General features: G+C 39.4%; 1 protein-coding gene across 2 annotated transcripts; it reads right to left on the reverse strand.

Moving 5' to 3' along the window:
• Positions 1–1,313: 1,313 nt before the first annotated feature.
• On the reverse strand, positions 1,314–20,255 carry rps6ka5 (ribosomal protein S6 kinase, polypeptide 5). 2 transcript variants are annotated; one of them, XM_058399376.1, is made up of 17 exons: positions 19,930–20,255; positions 15,067–15,138; positions 14,757–14,975; positions 14,446–14,561; positions 13,657–13,758; positions 12,407–12,490; positions 12,180–12,283; positions 11,365–11,515; positions 11,076–11,237; positions 9,505–9,630; positions 9,249–9,382; positions 7,853–7,946; positions 7,130–7,300; positions 6,519–6,710; positions 3,878–4,037; positions 3,586–3,749; positions 1,314–3,042 (listed from the first exon to the last, which is right to left on the reverse strand). In XM_058399376.1, exons 1-17 carry the CDS (start codon positions 19,988–19,990, stop codon positions 2,776–2,778), a joined length of 2,379 nt encoding a protein of 792 aa, XP_058255359.1. In that variant the 5' UTR covers positions 19,991–20,255; the 3' UTR covers positions 1,314–2,775. The 2 variants fall into 2 exon arrangements, with proteins under 2 accessions (XP_058255359.1, XP_058255358.1); XM_058399375.1 differs by having other exon boundaries at positions 19,700–20,255.
• Between the last annotated feature and the right edge of the window lie 2,413 nt (positions 20,256–22,668).

Consider the following 22,668-nt stretch of genomic DNA (forward strand, 5'->3'; position numbering starts at 1 on the left):
AGAGGTAAGTACCTGCTCCCTAGCCAGTTCTGAAAAGGACCATTCGTACAAAATTACCATAAAGCCAACTTCTTTTTAAACCACAAGAACATTCTTCTACCTAACACAATGTTACAAAACAGTCCCCAATTATTAAACATTAGAAACACAAACTAGGTGGTTTTTAGCCACCTTCCTTACAAAATCAGGTTTCATAGCCTATGTTGTGCGAGATAACGTTCATAAGGGATATGTCGAAGCTCAAATCATCATGGAGAACTGCTCCACCTCCATGAGCAGATGAAAGCATGAGCCGACAGTCTGACCGGCAGCACAGAGAAATATGTACTCACACTGGACCCTCTGCTACAATAGCAGGAAAAAAGGGCCACACAATTAACCAGCTCCTGAGAGCATTAAAGTAGGCCAACAATAACTTGTGATGAAGGAGTGCTCAGATCAAAGGAATGGGCTCTTTTCAAGAGCATGCTGTTACGATATGTGTTCTCTCTACCTCAGAAAATGGTAAAAGATACTCTCTAGAATATACATAAAACCCTCACACAGCCAGCCAGACCAGAGAGCTCTTTAGAACTCAGAAAATCTGCTGCTGGCATTGGCTGACGCAAAACACAAGTGCTTTAGAGATCAATGAAACGATAGAACAGAGTGCTGACCTATCTGCCAGAATCAGAAGCATAGGTCTTGCCTCGGAGTCTGAATAGCTCTGGCGCATATTCATCAAAGCCAAATTCTCAGCCTCTTCCTAATGCTGTAAAGCGCTGACCCCGTTTTTCCTCTATGCGTGTTCCCATGCACCTGTCTGACTGCCCTTGGACTGGGACTGGAGCTGGGCTGCTTAATCTCTCAGAGGACAAACAGCACCACAGTAAAGCAACTAATAAGGCCTCCACCCCAATCCACCCCCCCACCCCCGAGTGGAGTTCAGTGTAGGACACACTCTCTTTCCTGTTCTATTAATATACCAAAACAAAAAAGAGCAGAGCAGGAATGAGGAAGCTGCGGGGGTTTGGCACAAGGTGGAGATGGAAAAAGCCACGTGCAGGCCTTTGATACTGGAAAGTGAGCTGAGCTCAGGATGCTCTTATTGCTCATCTGTTGCTCTGTCACGTGGGCAGAAGCAGGAGCACCAGTGTATCTGCATGCGTGTGCGTGTGTGTCTACTGTACACTCTGTACAAGCCCTCAGTATTTCAGCTTGTGGATGTCACCACTTCTATCAATGTAAAGGTAAAGAGGTAAAGGATATGTGAGCTCCTACAGAAGCTCCGACACAGCCTAGTTGGCCTTAAAGAGGTCTTATGAGGCATGATGTTCTTTTTTTTTTTGCTCATTTGTTTATAATGCATAATGGTCCCTATCAGACAAGGGCTAAACACACAAGTCATGCTAAAGAAATAAATGCGTAGGCTATTTTTGCATAGCAGGTCAACTGCAACGTTGAGTCTAGTGCCTTATCAGTTGAAAGCCTTTGTAGTGCTTCCAATAGTAGAGCAGAGAATGCTATTATATCAAGGCTTTAACAAGGACAGTACTATAAGCTCATGGCATGCAGATGTGCCTTCAACAATGAAGTCTATTTTAATAGGAAACGCCATAGTTGCTCAATTTACCACTGAGCGTCTAGCACAGAAAGTACAGAAAATGTTTAACCATTCATACAAAGACATAATATTATGTGGCAATTGCACCTAACCTTGACACCTACAGTCCTGCTGCTACCTTTTGTTCTGCTTACTACTTAGAAATCTACTCTGCTAATCTTTTATTATGTAGAAATTAGGACATGAACAACATCTTTATAAACATGCAGGGCCACCTTTCTGTTCTTTAATTAAATATGTGGAGCATCTAGCTTTTTGTATAAATGCCTGCTTCATCCTGGCTATCAGTTAAACTCTCTCAAAATAAAATCTATCACTAAAATACAACTCTCTCAGAATAAATCTAATCACTACTGGAATTAGGGAATCTGTTTGTTTGACCGCATTTTCCTAGCACTGTGTGATAGAATTTTTGATACAGATTTAACTCTAATGTTCACATATAAAATAGTCCTTTTTACTCCCAATATAACATATTTTCTGCATAAAATAATAATCATGGAACACTCTGTTATATGAGATTTGTCTGAATACACTCAAAACAAATCTATGCTACTTCACCATGAATCTCAGTTCGGAAGAAGCCTGCACAAAAATCAAACACAAGTCCCGGATCGCAGACTTCTGACCGAAAGTAGTCAGCGACAACACACTTCACAACAAAAGATACAAGGACATCCACCAAAGAGAACACACTTGACCATAGGGCCATAAGAATAATTTAACATATAAACAATAAAGCTTATCATATAAACTATTTTTTTTTAATAAAGAAAATATCCCTTTCTTCCGTTTTTTTTGTTTGGCCTAAAGCGGTGAGACGGCACGGTTACTGGAGCAATCGATCCAGTTAGTGCATGATGTCATGCTTCTCTGAGTGACACTCAGCTTGCATGTGTATGTGACATACAGCAGATGCAGATGCCTGGTCACTTGGATCAGGAGTGTGGTTAAGTTTGGTACAGTCTAGAAATCATTGGATGATAAAGGGATCAGGTCTTTTTCCTCAAACACCCCATACTGTACCACCCTGCTCCACACATCTATTGCTAGTGAAGGGCTCGGGTGATTTCGGCTCTGGCGCTCCTGCTTGCATGCTCTGCATCTGTGCTAAAGGGAGACCCGACTAACGTAGAGGTACACAGAGAGAGAGAGACAGAGGATGAAACAGCTCACTCGGAGAAGCTAAAAGCAGGCTGCGGCTCACTCTGGGAGGGCTCATCATCATCAGGGCCCAGTGTGAGGGGTGTGCTGATAGACAGCTGAAGAGGAGTCTTCTCCTGAGACTGGGAGGAAGACGAAGATGAGTGTGTGCTCTCACTGGAGCTGCTGCGCGTCTCTGTGCTCGTGCTGGTCTTTTTCATTTTCCTGCGCTTGGCTAGAGGTGCCTTATCCACAGTCTGCAGTCGAAAACCCTCTCGCTTACACTTGTTGAAGGCCTAGGAGAAAACATAGCATATAGTGTACATTTCATACAGTGATGGGGAAAACTAGCTGACATTATCAAACCTCCGAACTGATTTTTTGGGGCTGATGCAGACACAAGAATTTGCTTTGTTGCTTATTTCTTATTGCAGTCTGAAAATAATGTGTGGATAGTTTATATTGTGCTGCTGAGAATAATAGAGTTTATTTTGCAGGATTGCAGTGAGCGCATCCACTCAAAGCCAAGTGCTGTAATACTTCAAGTTTAATGCAATTCAGCTTCAGAGACTATAATAGACTTTTAGAACAAATTGATATATGGTGCACTAAGTACATTCTACCATGCCAGCATATTATAACATATTTAGTGAGCAGATATAGTAAAAAGGAAGTCAGTGGTGATTAGTCCTACAAATATTATACCTTGCCGACAATTAAAACGATAAATGAATAAAAACTAATTTGAGTAAACAGAAATGAACCTGAAACATCAAAGTTATGGCAAACGTGTATAATGGCCTCCATGTGACTTTCTTCCCTTCATCTGTTTTACTCACATTGAAGGTGGCTTTAACACAGGTGTTTACAGAGGCGGTAGACAGGCCCAGAATGTCGGGAGTCATGAGGGGGTTGGATGAGAGCTGGCTGTCATCCTGCAGCCATGTGTTATAGCGCAGCTCACACATCTTTATCCTCTTGTTTGGGTCTACTGTCAGGAGCTCTGTTTGCATCCCACGGACACACAAACACACACAAAGACACATGCACATACCCTTTACTTATTAGAAACATACATCATCTTTGTTTATCTCTAGTACTGTTAGCTCTTCAGCAGAGCATCAGTCTCACCCTGAATGAGATCCTTGGCCTGCTGGGACACATTCCTCCATGCCTCTCCCTGGAAAGAGAAGTCTCCTTGTTTGATCTTCTTCATGATCTCCTCTGCACTCGTGTGCGTTAGGCTCTTCTCCTGACACTGAAAGGGCACCTGCCCAGACAGCATGGTGTACTGCAAAACAATGCAACATGAAGCCAGGGATTTAGACATACATTCAGAAAAGTCCACTGTTCCAACACTATTACAGATCTAGATTTGGATCCAAATTAAAGCCTAACTGTTTAGATGTTATTATATCAAGTGCAAATAATCATGATGCAGAAACAGAGCTTTAGGACAATGAGTATGATTCAGATTAAAGAGTGCAGTGACCTTTTACAAGCCAACATTACTAAATGTACAATGCATAGGAAAACAGTCAGAGGTGTCAAGTTGGAAGTATTTCGCAATTTGTACACATCATATACTATATTTAGGTGCAAAAAAAAAAAACAGATGATACATGATACATATTGAGGGACGAGAACCGGTATGTAATCAGGAGAAAGAGAGAATGAGAGGGGGTGAAAGTGTATAACTCCAGTCTTTTCAGTGAGAGGAAAATAATTATATGTCCAAGTATGTGTGTTTGGTTTTCTTAGTTAGCTATTTACACTCAGCGGCCTAACTGTAAATACCATATGCAACATTTGTGCTGCAGAGCAACCCTTACTTCTTCAACCAGATTGTGGCATGTCGGTACAGATTTTGTTGTCCTCACTCTTTAGGCCTACTACGTGTTTCGCCATATGTTGTTTGGAATACAGCCTCAGTGAACATGCATTACTTGGCATTTGTACCCATGTGATTCATCCACATGATGGAGAATGATGCAGCGCAACTCGCATTACAAAATGTTCTTCCATGAGTAGCTTGCAATAGTTTTCTATCAGAGAGAGCAAAATTTCAAGATCTTATATACAGCAGCTTTAAAAAAAGGTTTCACTTCCTCTTTATTTTGGTCTCCTTTTGTCATGCTACTGCTCAAAGAGAAAAAGACTCAGATACACAACTGTGTGTGCACTTTATCTCTCACTTGAACACTCAGCGCTGCAGGGCCTCTTACAGCCTGTCTGAGAGCATGTCATCAAGTGCTACCCACTGCACTACCCTGCTCACCCCCCCTCAGGTGGCTAGAGTAAGGGCTAACTCTCACACAAACATGCACACAGAGAAACAAAAGAAAATGGAGATGGGGAAGAGAGAGAGAGCGAGAGCGAGAGCGAGAGAGCTCTATCTCACTTTTAGCATCCTTTCTAGATTGTGCTTGGTGAAAGGCAGTCGAATATTTCAGTTCATGGAGAGCTTCTGTGGCTTCCATCAAATCTGAGGCCATTTTCAGTATCTGTTTTCTCCAAACATAGAATCCTACCTTCTGCTTTTACATGCCTTTGGGTTCTGCTTTTCTAACAATAACATGAAGTATTTTACATATAGCTAATACCAACATTCAAAACAACCTTCAGCTAGTGTAATATGGCCTTTAATACACTCATACAAAATCATGCATAAACTGAACATAAATACAGCCTGATCAAAGATTGAGTGAATAAAAGCCAAGCCACAAAAACATACAGGCAGCAGTAAACCAGGAAGTAAGACAAACCAGAATTTTTTCAACAAATTTATGCAGTAGTGTGATGACGGAAGGAAACATTGGCAAACTGAGACTTCCTACACAGACAAACATCTTTCTCACTTAAAGAACTGATAAATGTTGATGCTCTACCTCGCCGCTTCTTCTCAAAGCTGTCAGTGAAGCAGGACCAAATTTATGTAAAGCTCTATCTAGAATATTATTGGAAAATGATTTGAATAATAAGCCTGATATACTCCAATATTTTATAAAATAAATCAGTATTATGCGAATCTGTGGAATGTATTGCAAATGTTTTGCTGTAAGTGGAACATGCAACTCCATCATGTCTCGTGCAATTTCATAAAAATTCACTGTATACACTGGATTCACAGCTACTTTGAATTATTTTCTTTATAATTTATATAAAGTAAGTCAACTGCATGTATTCATGCTAGCAGTTGGCTAAACAATTGCAAGAGTCTGGCTGTTTTTTAATGTGGTTTAAATAATGATTGTAATTATTATATGTGATTCATATGCTTTTATACCACATTGCAGTTGAAGTATTCTGGCTGCATTGAACGATAGACTCATATTAATGTAGAATACAGTACTGTTCAGTACTAACCCTGACACAGGGATGTGTATGCCGATCTGTAATAATCTAATAGAAGAATAATAAACAGATTTAAAAACCTGTTGCAGATGTGGTGGACTTTTTATTTTATTATTAGGAGACATTCATTTTATCTTTATGGAAGGAGTCTCAGTTAAGCACTCTTAGTTACACTTTTTATTTTCATACAATAGTACTGTCTTTTATTTTATTCCTTGCAAAATGCCTGTACAAATGTACTTTAGGTCTGAATTACAGTGTTTGGATGTATGGGCTTGTCATGGCACTGAAAGGTTAATTTAAAAAAAAAAATTTAAGGTCTTTATTTATTTAAATTTTGCCTTTTTGGCAACAAAAATTGGGTAATAATATCATATGCAGTGCTGTTTCCATTGTAAAACCAATGGCATGCTCTTACCAGTATGACTCCAAGACTCCAGAGGTCACATGACTCATCATAACCGTTGTATTTGAGGATCTCAGGGGCGGCGTACTGTAGGGTGAAGCAGGGCGTCTTCAGAAGCTGGTTGTCAGGAGGCTTGAGCCGAGCGAAGCCAAAATCGATTATTTTTATTTCTGAGTTCTCGGTTTCATCAGTGAATAGCAGATTCTAAAAAGAAATAAGGGCGATTAAAATGAAGTACAATATTCATTAACAATACTCATAAAGGAGAGTACACAGAAAATTGATCTGAACATTGGAAAATTGGCCTATGGTGTTCTGTTTAAAGTAGTCTAACAACACAGTATATACTGGAGAGCACTGTGCTCCGCTTTGTATACCTCACCCTTTGGATACACACCCTTTTTTCACTAATCCCACAAAAGCATTTAGCAAAAGCTTAAAGATACAATGGGCCAATAAAGTCTCATAGAGAGCCTAATGCTAAGAGATCTACACTCGGTTCATCTAAAGCAGGCCCATTATGTGGGGAGTTGTCAAACACGTTCTCTCAATCCCGAAAGACGTGCCAGGGCAACTGGTGGAGCTGAGTGTTAAGTAGCATGGCAGTAAAAGGTCAGCTATACCTCTGGTTTAAGGTCTCGATGCACCACACCTACGTCGTGCATGTGGCTCACAGCGGACACCAGCCTCCGCATGATGCGGCTTGCTTCTGTCTCACTGAAGTGTTGCTTCCTCCGGATCCGCTCCAGGAGCTCTCCACCACGCAGCAGCTCCAGAACCAGATACGTATGCAGCTGCACACAGATGTGAGTATGTGTGAGAGGAGATGAAAAGCAGCAGGCAAATATTCTTAAGCCCAGGCAAAAAAGGCACACGGGCAGGGCAGATTAGCGCCATATTTTGTTTCTCAACTTGAGAATCGTATTGGACATGAAAGGAATAAGAGGCTTAAGACAAATATACATGAGGTGGTCATTACAAATTGGAGTAAGTGTACACCAGAACCGTTTTTTTTTTCATTTTTGGAAAATAAAAAAAAACACTTAAAGGGGTATATTTAATACTCTTTAAGATTTTCCTGGCTAATGTAAAGAATAGTATAAAAATACATATGTAGTAGGTAAAGAGAGTGTAATACATTTTAAAAAGGCAAGAGAAACAGACATAGGAAACCAACATAGCTAGGAGGTTTTGCATTGAATGTAGGGCACTGGGAATTCAAATACATTTGCTGTGCTCCACTTCCCCTGACTGAATAAGGCTGTAACATGCCTAGAGCAGCTTCACTTTAGCCTCTCTCTGCCTGTATTATATTATATTATATATATATATATATGGTGGCTCACCTGATCATGGTAAATCTCATGAAGCTTGATTATGTTGGGGTGTCCATCACATAGCTTGAGAGCGGCTATCTCTTTCTGTGTCTGTGCCTCCATTCTTTACAAAGAGGGATTAGATACATTTAGAACATAAATACTTAATTATTACTGCAATTAAACTTAGACTTTTAACAAACAGAAACCACAGAGACTGGACATATAATGACGTTTGACGTTCATAAATCCTACAATACTGGAAAACTAAAAAATATGTATACTGTAATAATAAACGTGCCTTGAAGCACTTAAAAAAAATTCATTATTTAATCTGTGGCATGATATATACACACACACACATCGATTAAACATATTTAAATCACAAATGTGTTGAAATCTCTAATCTGATTGGTCAGAATGTGTCCTTTAATTTTCTCTAACAGCATGGCTCTGACAATAGTGCAGCTGCAAGCCACGGCTTTATATTAATGTGCTCGATCTAATGTGCTATCGTTTCTATAGTAACAGCTAATGACAGAGGACTTGTTTGCGCTTGTTGTCTTTTTAGTAACATGAACAGCTGCATTTTTTTAATGTGTTAAAATGACAGAAATAATGAGAATATTTATATCTATTATAATGTAAGTGATGCAAAAAAATAACTAGTTTTGTACAGTAAGAAATGATATGTAATTTGTAATTAATAAAAATGTCATCACTGTTCACTGATAAATACCTGTGGTGTAAGAGGAATAAACTGTTTGAGACATGCGCTAACAATTGCGGTGGTCACTGGATATCACACCACATTGTCGTTGCTGTTCTTATAATAGCATAACAGCACACACTGACTTTTTTATTCTTTACTATATAAATTGTTACTATATAAATTAGACAAACACACACACTGTAATATTACCATTTTTTAACAAATACCAGGGAGCATCAAAGCTCACTCTTTCCCCTTATTGGAAATGATGCCTCTCAGCTTAAATGAAATGTTGGAGGAACCTTGTCTAAAAATTTAATATTATCTGCTTATCAATGTTGTAGCTCTCATATGATTACTTAGCAATTCTGAACTTTATTTTAAGTCCTCTCTGAGGATTGTTTAAGTCTAAAGACTTTTGAGTGTTTAATGATTTTTAACAAATCCACTAGCTAGTCTACGGTTCTACTTGAAATACCATCACAGAACCGTGTGTGATTAAGCTAACATATTTATATGACTCTCAAATATTTTGTATATTTAGGTTTTATGTTTTCAATAGAAAATGCATCATCAATGCCCCAGTGTGTAGTGAACCAGGTTCCTTACAAGTGCAGGAATCTAGGGAGCAAGAGAGCTGATCGGGCCCTATGATCTATTACACACCCTATGATCTATTACACTGCGAATGTCATAACCTCTGTATGTAAATACCTTTTACTGACAATCTTTACTGCATATTTTTGTTCACTCTTCTTGTGTGTGCACTGCCTGCAGATAGAGAAGCTTCCTTCTCCGAGTGCTGTCTCCTTCAGGTCCATCTCATAATTCATGTAGAAAGGGGAGTCCTGTATGATTCACAACACAAAATATAATAGGCCTATTCACACATACCACATGACATTTCCAAACTCTTAATATTTCATAGCCCCTAATATGACACCAACAAAAAGAGCTGGTGCTCTATTACCTTCATCATGGCACTACGTTCAACTGCAGCAGGTCCTGGCCTCTCCACTTCACCACACAGCTGAACTGGATCATCCATCACCACATTCCTCTTGAACAGGATAGAGGGAGCTATGAAGGAGTATCCCTGCGCCAGGCAGCACACATTTACACAAACACAAAGCCAAGAGTGAGCAAACATCTTCAACAGACTGAGGCATATGTAGCATTCCAAGAAGCATTGCTTTAACCATAATTACCATGTCTGCAAATACCTAGGGGCCATTAAAGTTTTCGTACAAGTGTTTAACTTGTCAACAATTGTATGCACACTATTATTACAGCATGGAAACATACAAACATGCATAGAAACAACAGTGAGAATCGCGGGACAACATACAGCAAGACCGGCTCTTTTTTAAAAAGTTACCTGTCAGGACTGTAACTAACAGATTCAATCCAGATGCCAAATAACTACAAGCTTTGAATAACATGTCCCAGGGAAAAAAACAGCCCTCTTGCTTTTCTCTTCCCCAGTGTCGAGCAGCTTGAGTTAGAAAGTCACATTTGTTGTCCATCTGCGGTAAGTGCATCATGTATGGTGTTTAGCCTGCATAAAAGACTCAGCAGTCAGCAGTGGCCCCCTCAGAAACTGAGCGTGCAGCTGTGGGTGCGACACTGGGTGGAGGAGTGGATGGATGGACGGAAGGATGGAGGGATGAATAGACGAAATGCTCTTAATTGCCAAGCCGAGCTGTTTGATTGCTCTGCTTTTCAAATCGCATCACGGCCCTCTAATGCAACTTAATTTGGTTTTGTGAAGGGTTTGAGAGGCGGGGTGGGGGGGAGAGGGAGCGGGCTGAGGGCTGAGACGAGACACACGAGTTTAAAGTTATCACTGCAGACGCAATCGTAGCAACGCCAGCAAATTACGAAGGACCAGAATTCCACAGTACATGAAAGAGGAGCGTTTTTTAAAAAAAAGCCGAACTGAAGTTAGTAATCAAAGGTTGAAGGAGTAATTGAGGCAGGCATGGTTATTCTAGCAGACGCCAACCTTTCATTGCATGACAGTGTCGTTAATGGAGCTATTGATCCTGCAGAGTGGAGCATCCAGAAGGCAATCATAGATACGATTTCATTCAATGGCGCCGACATCAGCTGGCATCATGTTATAGGCAACATTATGGTTCAAGTCGCATCAAAAATAGTCATTCACATCTGATACTTAAATCCATCTCCACATCAGCATAATTACATGTCTCTAAACAGCCCTTCTGCTCGTTTCAATACCAACACAGCCAGCCAGGCTTACATTATTTACACAATCATTATAGAATGTCAAATATCGCTCTTTACTTTCACCCAAAGGCATGTAGAGGGTCAACTTCACCACGAACTAACCTTATGTCCTTTCTTGTCAAAAAAAAAATCAGTAGAGGTTTGTCTCTATAAATGTGTTTAGCATTCTGAATTAAATCCTGATTATAAAATATTAAGCATAGAAGGCATATATCTACTTTCACCTAAATAAAACTGTACATTTCTGTGCTCCTGAGAAGTTTCTAAGTCGTCAGGTTTTCTGACCCTCACCTGGAAAATGCGGTCGCAGTTCTGAGGCAGTGCAGCAGGAGAGTAAGTAGGATCCATCTCTGTGAACTCTTCCGCAAAGTTACTCACGTCTAGTTCATCTCGGATGACTGGCTTAAAGGGAGCTGGGACCTTCTTGGCAGCCAGATCCTCCCAGTTCATTTTCTGAACGAGACACAAAGTATTTCTATTAAGTTACTGTGTACTTGTAACACAAAGGGACCTGTGATGATGCATTACCTTGAGTCAAGAATTTCTAAATTTATATTTCTAGTAGGATTGATTCTCCTGCCTGGTAAAATGCGTGGCTCTTTACATTCTGAGCCCCGGAAGGCCCAGAACCTAGCCTTTTCTTTGGGTCCTTAATGAGGAGCCGTTGAATGATGTCTTTGGCAAGGGGCCCCATGTCTTTGGGGTATGGAGGATCCTTCTTCAAAATTCTCCTGTGATGTGAGAAGGAGAGAAAAAAAGATGTAAGGAGCCATACTCTTTTTCAGTTCTCAGTCTTCCAAAGTCTAGAAACATTTGCGTTCTCAAGTAAAGCTCTACTCTCTAATCCCAAAATATTGTCAGGTACAAAATCAACAGCTATGATGAAAAAAAAAAGCTCCTTAATGCTTTCAACCCTTCATTAAAATAAATAAAAGGCTTCTATTGGTGCATTTAGTTTTGTCTGGTAATTGAGATTTTTTCCATTTATTCACCATATCATCAATTGAGATATCTCATACAATCAAAGAGTTAGAGATAAAATCAACAGAGGTGCAGGATATCAGAGCCAAACGATTCTAAACCATGTGACAGCGAAATAAATCCTATCTATGTACAAAACTGTAGAGTGTACAAAAAAACCCTCCCCCCTACAGATTTTGTCAGGATGTAAGGAAATGATCAAACCACATTATCAAACTGAGGCTTCCTATTTATCTACAAATGTCAAGAGACTTACTCTCTTTCACTCAAAAACAAAGTGATGCTCTGAAAGCAACATGAAGTCACATTCCATTTTAACTAATAATCAGCTCTAAGCAGTTATATGTAACACAACAGCACTTAGACATTAATGGCCTAGATTAGAAAAAAAAGCACAAGGTAATGTGTACTTACTTAGCTATATCAGAGTGGGAGTTCTCATCTCCATCCACAGTGAAAGGAGAGCCACCAGTCAGGAGCTCATACATCAGCACCCCCAGACTCCACCAGTCCACTGCCTGCAAAAAAAACGTATCTAACGTATGTATTTATTACACACAAGTAGCTAAGTAATACATTGACACTATTAACAGACAAGCAGAAATGTATTAATGACTGATATAAAGTAAGAAGAACATTACCTTGTCATGTCCTGATTCTCCACCTTCTACAATCTCAGGGGCCATGTATTCAATTGTGCCACACACGGAGTAAGCCCTCTCTAGCTACAAGGCAAGGAGTGGAGCAACAATAAGGAAGGGAAAGAGCTTTATTACGCACATGCCTCTCAGTTAATCTACAGCGCAGCTTTCACTGGCACAAAACTACATACAAAATTTATATTTTAAATACATGCGTGTTTCAAAACAATGGCCAAAAAAATTGCATTTAGAATATATATGCAATCAAAATTTACTGTCTCTCTTCTCTCTAGCACCAATAAGGATCTTTTGATGACATCATTAAGCACTTCAGCTTCGCATTAGATTGTCTGTCCAATCAAATGCTCTCTAGAATCTGAAGTGTCCCACCCCTAACATTATAAATAAAATCACCTTGCCAGAATAGCTGTTGCTGAGCGAGAGGAATCGGATTAACAACAATGGCTCATAAATGTGTCTCTGTATGTACAAGTGCATGTGTTTTCTAACTGTAAACTAATTTTAATCATTTTGATTTTAATAATTGTGTTTTGAACCATTTTTAGGATCATTTTAATTGCAATTTTTTTCAGTTCTCCAACTGTAATGCATCATTATTGCTCAGGCTTGTGTCCATGATACTGACTATCACATATGGCTAAGCTAAAGCCTACCTGGAGGAGCCACACGTCATATCCTGCCTTGGCTTCCTGTTTTAGTGGAAATTATGTAAACACGTCAAATAACGATGTGTGTTTCTAGGCACTTCACAGGACTTTACTATATATATATATAAAAACACTGAAGCTAAACACCATATAGTGTAACTAGTATGCATGGGTCAACTATGGGTTAACTAAACATATTTGACAGGAGCAAAGCATAAGAGCCTGTGTGTGCAGAGCTGGGTGGTCTCTGGAAAGTAATGATTTATTAACAGAGGAAAATGCTGTTTTCTTGTAAGTCTCTGTTAAGACATCTGGCTCATACTTGACTACACAGAATGGAGGATTTCCTATGCTTTATATACTGCTATCAACATAAATCTAACATTTTATAATCTGTCTCTAAACATCTACATTCAAGTTCACCCTCTTGGGAATATTTAAATCAGACTCAGTGGTTTGTTTTGTTTTTTTTTGCTTAAAGCAATATACTGCTCTGGAGCCTGGAAGTGTTTCCAACCCACAATCTACAGCCAAGTCTTCTTTATGTCTGTACTGAAGTGTACATTATATGACTGGCCTCACCTCATCAAATTCTTTGCTAAGTCCAAAGTCTGTCAGGACAATGTGACCTATTGAGTCCAGAAGAATATTCTCCAGTTTTAAGTCTCTGTAGACGATCCCGAGCTAAAAAAAAAAAAGAAACAGACATGCTAATTTTTGTGGACAGAAAGACACAGCTAACAATAATTAGCAAGATTTATCTTTGTTTTGAATTCACGAGATAAACGAGATCTAAGCTTTAGGGGTTTTAATGTTCACTTGGGTGACAAGCTGTCAGTATGTGTGCTGTGATACTGAGTGCGTTGTTTAGTAGGCTCGGGCCTGAAAGTGCCCTGAGCGATATTTTTCTCCATCAGAAATTGCAGCTGTGCAGGGAATCAACATGAAGCAAAAAATAGCGTTTTCCGCTTTCTGTAAACAATGCCTTTGAGAACATTTGGGCTATATTTGTGTCCATTTAATTGGCTGCCCTGGATTCTCTGCAACAGCAAAAAATGGAGCAGATGTGATGTATAATGACTAGGGAAAGAGGAAGGTCCGATGTGAAGTGAAACCCTTATGAGAAATTATCACAGGATTCCCGTTTATAGACGGCATCTAACAAAATCTTTCCTGCATTTTTATATAGATTTGAGTGAAACAGGCTTGATGTTGAACTGATTAGAGCTAAGTGTTGGGGGGGGGGGGGGGAGAGGGAGATAAAATATATTATATGGTGTATTTCTTTCAGCAGGGAGTGCATTAAAAGAGTATTTTAATGGAAAACCTGACTGATACAGATCCAAAACCTCAACATGCCACGTGCCTTACCTGATGCAAGTGTTCCAGTGCCAAGACGATCTCTCCGCTGTACAAAGCGACCTCCTGCTCTTTGAAATGGACCCTTTGCACCAAGTGGGTGAAGAGCTCTCCCCCATTCACATAATCTGCAATCAGAGCCTGGTATCAGTCTCACCTAAGTTAGGTCTGGTGTATTTCCTGAGAAATGATCACTCTGATACGATTCACAACATCAGTATAAATAAATACAGGCTCTACAGATAATAACAGAATGAACTTCACACCTATTTTTGCAGTTAAGCATGGAGGACAGACTGAGAAAAAGAAAAGAAGAGGCACACCTAAAATAAGGTGAAGCTTGGTGTCTGTCTGGAAGGCATAGTGCAGGGTGACGAGAAATGGTGACTGTCTGATATGTTCCAGCACCTGCCTCTCTGTACGCGTGTGCTCTGCTGTTTTCGCCTTCTGCACGATGGTGGCTTTTTTCAGCACCTTCATGGCGTACAGCTTGCCCGAGTCATGTCCGCTGACTTTTCGCACCAAGAACACTTTTCCATACGCTGTTCACAAAGAATGAGGTCTGAGTGGACTGAAGTGGATAACAAAATAAAACAGAAGCATAGAAGTAGAAGCAGGTCTGCTGGGACTCACCTCCTGTACCTAGAACCTTCAGCAGCTCGAAATTCTCAATGCCTACACGTTCCACATGACCCGTCAGGTTAGCTGGAGAGAGGAACAAACAAGAGCTTGATTTGACAGCATCTTACAATTTGACAACACAAAGCTTTCATCTGGTGATGTTTGGACAGGCTGAGCATTATAACGCAGCGTACGCTAATCAAAGAGCAAAATAAGTAGCCCAGATACTTCTGTTATAGGAAAACAATTCAACCTGAAACTGATCCTTTTCCTATAACAGCATATCTGATGTGTTTACTCCTCTTACACCAGTGCACACATACCACTGGTATAGACTTAAAACAAACTGAAGTATTACAACCTAGTTTCATCTTAAGGACAGGTGGTTGAAGTAAATTTAGTGGATCATTTTCTTATAAAAGCTCATCCCAAAGTGCCTCTGATGCTGCGTTCACACATGCAGTGATTCTTTATCTCTGCAAGTCTCCAGTCCCTGTACTATGAAGTGGTCAGTAGGCGTTCCTACTACTTGTTGCCATAGTGATAATGTTTATCAGTGTGTGGTGTGACTAGCATTCCAAATCAGTTTTCTTGCAGCAAAAATGAAACATTCTGGAGGTAGATTTGGTGTCTGTGTATAAAAATTCAGCAGTGTTTATCTGCATCACATCATAAGAGATAAAAGAGAAGCAGTGTGTGCTCTTTGTCACTGATCACATGCACTCTTACTGTCTCACTCCCATTGCTAGTTGCTGCACCAAGTCACTCCATATTTACATAAAGTTCAACTTTTCTTGACATTCACTAGACACGTCCACATCTGTTTGCGGTTGCTCGTGTCGCTGGAAGTCGCCAGCACTCCTTTAAAATGAATGGTCACCAGTTGCTTTGTCTAATTATACCACGGAAATTTGCAAACAATTAAATGACAATAAAGGAGAATTTTTAACCATTTATAGTTACATGTAATAGCGTGGAACATCCTCTAATCGCTGATGTTATAGTAGCTATAAACCTTTTACCTTTTTCTTACCAGCCTCTTATTTTTCCTCTCTTTTACAGAAATAAATGCAGCTTATATTCTCAAGAGTGAAAAAAGTCCTAAAGAATCTCCTGTGATGGAAAACTGTTATGAGTCTCCTTCATTAAATATTAAAAGATGTCTTCTCACAGACAGTTTTATGTCAATCATCCCCCATGTACTATAAGTGAATGACAGCTGATAAAACTAACATGACTAAGATGTTGATGTAATGACGTCACTGAGCTTGAGAGGAAATTGAGACGTATCAGTAGAACTGCTGTAGAGTAAGTGAAGCTGCTGTACAGTTCTACTGGGTTTTGAGCCTAAGGTCCACGCACGTTACATTCAGTGTAAACATTCGATGCAATGGCTTCACCTGTTAGCAGCAGTATTGTTTATAGACGTCTGAATCTTGCTGTAGAGGTGAGGGCTGTACATGTGTAACAGAGTTTGAGAAGAGCAGGTCTGCACACCAGTGTGCTATCTAAAGCGTACAAATAGCGAGGTTACATATTTCTTTAGGTGGTTGTGATGAGCCCACTGAGGTAAACACATTCCTGCTGTCACACATGCACACACACGTGCGCACACACACACAGATTGCACACAGACTCGAATGCTGCATACTGCATTAACCACATAAGACACTTAATGTCTCATGGCTTTCACTCTATGTATAAGTGAATTGTCATAATGCTCAGTGTCACTGTGTTAACAGCAGGAAAGCAGGATGTGCCTTTAACAACACACTAAATGTTCCTGGATGTTAGCATGACAGGAAGGACTCTATAAATGCCTGATTGTGCATAAAGAATGCTAGTATATAAAGTTCTTGACTAGATTTCTAAATGGAAGCAGCAAACAGCCAAATACAGTTTGAAGTATTGTACTTGGGCAAAAATATGAGTGATAACAGAACTCCGAGGCTTGCAGATATTTTTTCTTGATTAATAGTGCTGTGTTTTACACATGCAGTGATTTTATCACTGCAAGTCTCCAGTCGCTCTGCAATGAAGTCGTCAGTAGGCGTTCCTTACTACTGGTTGCCATAGTGATAACGTTTATCAGTGTGTGGGACGACTAGCATTCCAACTGATAAATGATCTCTGGTTGCTTTGTAGTATAAGGCTTCAGTTTAATCCTTCCAAAGTACCAGTCTTGACTAAATAAGGAATAAAAGATATGAGAGTGGATTGTTATATGAAAAGAATCAGGGGTGGAGGGTTGATATGACGTGAAAAAGTTTTTCATTTCTATGATACAACAGTCATATTGATTATTTCTCTTCAATATATTTTTATCAATTTAAAATGATATTTAATATCATGGAACTTCCACAAAACAAGATTTTCCAGATATCAAGCCATAAACAGTCTTTCATTCACCGGCCTCACTTTTTCAGACGCACTATAGCTAAATCTTCTGTTTATTTTTGCTCCACTAGCAGACATAGATTCCAAAGAATCTGCGAACACTCTGGCTAGTTGGCTCATGTTCATTTGTGCATTCCTGTTAAAAGTGTTACTAGCAAAATTGCCGTCCATTTTCTCCTTTTTATCTTCGACTGATGATCTTTCGTATTTGAAGTCAAACTTTATATACCTGAAAATATTTATGGCTTGCCATGTCTGCTGATGATGCCACTAACACTACTGTAGTAGCTGTTTCAAACAAGAAAGTGTCATTTTACTTGGCCAACACTACATATAAGCATTCTTTGAACTCGGTCTGACTAATCAAATTAGTGGACTGGAACTAAGGACTGTACAATTAAGCAATATGGCCTGAGCTAGAGTGCTGAATATCAGTGCGGCTGTGATTCGGCTGTAGGAATGAGGACACAGGCCGAGTGTAGCTGGTATTTACAGCCGGGTTGATTTTCAGTGCAACAGCACAAGAGAGATACTGTTTGTTTATACAACAATACCACAAAACAGAACAACAAATACCTTGCATTTACTTTAGGTTTCAACAAAAATAGATCCCAAAGAAACCACAGCTGTACAGAGCTCTGCCTGTTGCGAAGCAATGTAAAAAAACTGACTGACCTAGTGAAGTGTAGTAACAAACTACTGCTATCATTGAATTTATCTTAGCCAATACAAACATGAGGAGTGTAGAAACAGTGAAATGTACAGTACTGTGGTGATAATAAATATCATTACTCAAGTCTAATCAGATTACTGGACCAAAACAAAATGAAACACACAATGGAATAAATTGTTGACTCAAACAACAGGCAGCAAAATTGTCACTTATCTGTGTTTAAAACCAGTGCTATGAAAACAAAAGAAAAATTCAGTGCAATTTCGGTCATACCGTGCCGTAATGACACTGAGAACACAAAGACGAACAAAGTGCACAACCTGCAGAAAGTATTACTTTCAAAAGCAAGTATTAGATGACACCTTCACGGGCGAGCCGTTTAGAAGAGATGTACAAAAGAAGCCACAAGAGCAACCTGAAAAATGCAGCACCCAGACTTCACAAAGACTTGTAAGAAGTAAAACTTGAAAACCAAGAAACGCATTGTTATATTTCAGGTTTTTCACTGTGTTTTGTTTTTTAAATACAAGAAAACTACTGATCTTATAGAAGGCGTAAAACATGACAGGCTTTGGTGCTGTGGAGCTTGGCCGAGGATAGTTTGTATGACGACATGCATCCAAATTAACATGGAAACGATTTGTTTTTCGCCATTTTTCTCTGAATTTGAATTCTTCTAAAAAAAAAAAAAACCCTGTCTGAATTGCAGACAGAAATACCAGTATAAACCCTTGAGTATAAAGATGATTGAATTGAAGAGTTCAGGATGGAGGAGTGTCCCAGATCCCTCAGCAAACTCTCCAAGCTTGTTAGACATTACAGGAAGATGATCAGTGCTTTCAGTTAAGATGTATATTACTTATAGGGTGTCTAGAAGAATTAAGCACTAGTTGACAAAACTTTTTAAACATATATATATATATATATAAATAAATCACTCTACACAGCATCCCCATAGGTTTTACTCAGAATCAATCATTTTAGACACTTTGACAGAAACAGCTGCAATAAAGCAGGGACATGTTATTATAATTATACATTATATATAACTATAAAAATTATAAATAATTTTAATTTTATTTAAATATTTTAGTCTTTTAAACAGATATTTGAATAATTTGTGGACGCCTGACATGGTGACCTACATTAGCTACACACTACAGAGGACCGGTTAGCTTAGCTAACTATAGCTGCTCATTTCCTCGCAGCTCAGGGTACATATGGTTAACACCGCAAACTGTCTCTGAGCGGTTTTACTTTATTCACTCTTCTTTAAGAGGCCCGAATATTGCGACATCACCAGCAGCACTGGCAGTTCTTCTACGAGAGGCACAAAGCTCATTCAGCATGAATGTAAACTCTGATTTAAAAAAAATAATAATTAAATAAAGAAAAGCCGGAGTGTAATGTGAGTGTGTATTACATTGTTATTAACAGCATGCACGCGCGTGCACGCAGTCCGCGCGGCTTGTGACAGGTCAGATGGCGGGCAAGCTGTTAGCTCCCAACGCTGCTAAAAACTGCCACGGAAAAGTGAGAACATAAACATCAGACGTCTCACAAACACCGACTTACCGTTTCTGAGCTCGTGTTTGACAGTAACCACGTCACCTCCGGATAAACCTTCCTCCGAAGACGGCATTTTTATTTATTTATTTTTTTTCAGAGTGCCAGGTTGTTGCCTGCTAGTGGCAAAGCGCAGCTGCTAAATCAGTCCCCGAGTTAACACTAATCCATAAGCAGCGTTTAAACCACGCTAAAATAATTAGGACACAAAGCGGAAACGTCGAGTACTACATACTTACAGGTAGCAGACAAGCAGACTACAAGTGCAGGGTTTACTACTGCAGTAGAATAGCTGGTCATATAAATAATAAACACAGTCTACAGGCATAGACCAAACCCCCTTCCCCTCTACGTTAAAGAAACGCCCATTCAACTAGATCAGCGAAATCCTCCTAAATAACACCTTCCTGATCTGAAGCAGCTCACGTCAAGCCGCCGTGATCAGCTACAAGCTCGATCGATTACATCCAACATCGCCAGTTTTCCCTGAGAGCCCGATCTCTGAGCTCGTTTCCCGTCTGAAACCCTCAGAAACCCCAGTACCGTGTGGCCACAGCACGCCGCCTGCGGTGCTCCGGTGCCATAGCTGACTGTAGCCTGAGCTTTTGGATTTCAACTTCTGCATTTAGAGCTCACTTTCTGAATTCCTGTCCACAGAAGATTCAACAGATTCAAGATTTTAACTTGTCTCATACGCAGTACTATGCACCGACCAGGCATAACCTTATGACCACCTGTCTAATGTTGTGTTTGACCTCCTTCCCATCATGCACTGTGTATTCTGACACCTTTCTATAAGAACCAGCAATAACTGCAGTTTGAGCAACAGTAGTTCGTATGTTAGATCGGACCACACGGACCAACCTTTGCTCCCCACATGGCCAGTTCACCACTGTACCTTCCTTGGACCACTTTTGACTGTAAAATACTGACCACTGCAGACCGGGAACACTGGAGATGCACTGATCCAGTCGTCTAGCCATCACAATTTGGCCCTTTGTCAGACTCACTCAAATCCTTACGCTTGCCCATTTTTCCTGCTTCTAACACATCAACTTTGAGGACAGAATGTTCACTTGCTGCCGAATATATCCCGCCAACTGACAGGTGCCATGATGAGGAGATAATCAGTGCTTAATATTCACTTCACCTATCAGTGCTCATAATGTTATGCCTGATCGGTGTACAGTATACAACTTGCAGTGGAATGAAATCCTGGCCTTCTTCTCCTTAGACTGTGCTTATAAACAACAAGGTAAAATGATAGAATATTTGTGCAGGAATTTGCAAATAATAATGTACAAAATGTGCATTAATAAATTAATGATCATCATGAATTCTGAATTTTTCCAACATAACCTGGTTGTCTCTGCCAGGAGGGTAAAACTTGCCTGAGGATAGGATTTATGACAACATGAATGCTATGTGGACTGTGGAATGCTATGTATCCTATGTGGACTCTGAGGATGACAACAACCTCCTAATTAATATACACAATAACATTCTACACACAACTCCAAGTGACTGTATATGACTGTAGAAAGGACATTGTTCATAATCACACTCTCTGGTGTTTATAATAATTTATAATCACACTCTCCGGTGTCATCCAAATGAGGATGGGTTCCATTTGAGTCTGGTTCCTCTCAAAGTTTCTTCCTCTTACCATCTAAGGGAGTTTTTCCTTGCCACAGTAGGCTTGCTCACTAGGGATGATTTTGTCTAACATGAATCTAGGACGTTTGTACTATGTTTCTTATGTTCTGTAAAGCTGCTTTGAGACACTATCCATTGTTAAAAGTGCTATACAAACATAATTGAATTGAATTGAATTGTATGAATGCAAATCATCCAAATCAACATGAAAATGATTTGATTTTTTTCCCTTTCAGTCTCTGAACTTCATCTCCTTTGAAAACCTGTTGGAGTTCAGACAGAGATACCAGTACATCCCCCAAAATATACAGCAGATTGAAATGTTCTGGATGGAGGAGTGTCCCAGATTCAAAATGTTGTCCCATGTGCAATAAGAAAAGTACAAAATGTGCAGTTGTTTTAGGTGTAGTAACCATAACAGTATAAAAGAATAATTTCATACTTGGCTGCTGGATTAAGCTTTGCATTCTGTTCAAGTATAAATGACTTCAACATTTTACTTGAAGTAGAGCCATACAAAAATGATCAACATGTAAGTTATGCTACTGTATGTGCCAGGCTTTTCTTGCTGATATTATGCGATAAAACAACCTCATATTTATATTACACAGGTTAAGACACAGATATCTACAAAAAAAAAAAAAATTATTGTCATTAGATTGAAGTAGGCATTAGATTCAACATTACTTATAAGCCTAAGCTTTTTTATTATTATTATTATCATTTACATTACTTTGGTTTAGATAACAGTTATTAAATTTAAGTTAATTTTATTTAGTCAGGATAATGACTGTAAGAGCTAAATATAACTTTGAGTTAAATTTTTTTTTTTTTTTGAAAACAAGAAAGAAAATTGTGAGCTTTAAGAATTCCTAAATACAACTGTGTTGACTCTATAGCCACATTTCCATTCTGTACTGGTTTTATTGCTCCTTGTACCTCCGAGGTGTTACACTATTACTGCCAAGCACTGTTTGCGCTTTTTATATTGCCTATAATGTTACTTTGCTGCTACAGTTGCACGCCTAGGATATATACTATTATAATGACTTGTAAGAAAGTTACAGATGCAGTTTGAGTGTACTGTGCAATAATAAGATACCCTATGTTGGCAAAGGTTTTAGGACACCCCTCCAAATCATTGAATTCAGTTGTTGTTTTTGAGGGGACTTTAGTTCCAGTGAAAGGAACTCTTAAGGACATTTTAGACAGTTCATGCTCCCAACTTTGTGGGAACAGTTTGGGGATGACCCCTTCCTGTTCCAACATGACTGGACACCAGTGCACAAAGCAAGGTCCATAAAGACATGGATGCGTGAGTT

The sequence above is a fragment of the Hemibagrus wyckioides genome, linkage group LG09 (genome assembly GCF_019097595.1).
Source record: "Hemibagrus wyckioides isolate EC202008001 linkage group LG09, SWU_Hwy_1.0, whole genome shotgun sequence".
NCBI classification, from domain to species: domain Eukaryota; kingdom Metazoa; phylum Chordata; class Actinopteri; order Siluriformes; family Bagridae; genus Hemibagrus; species Hemibagrus wyckioides.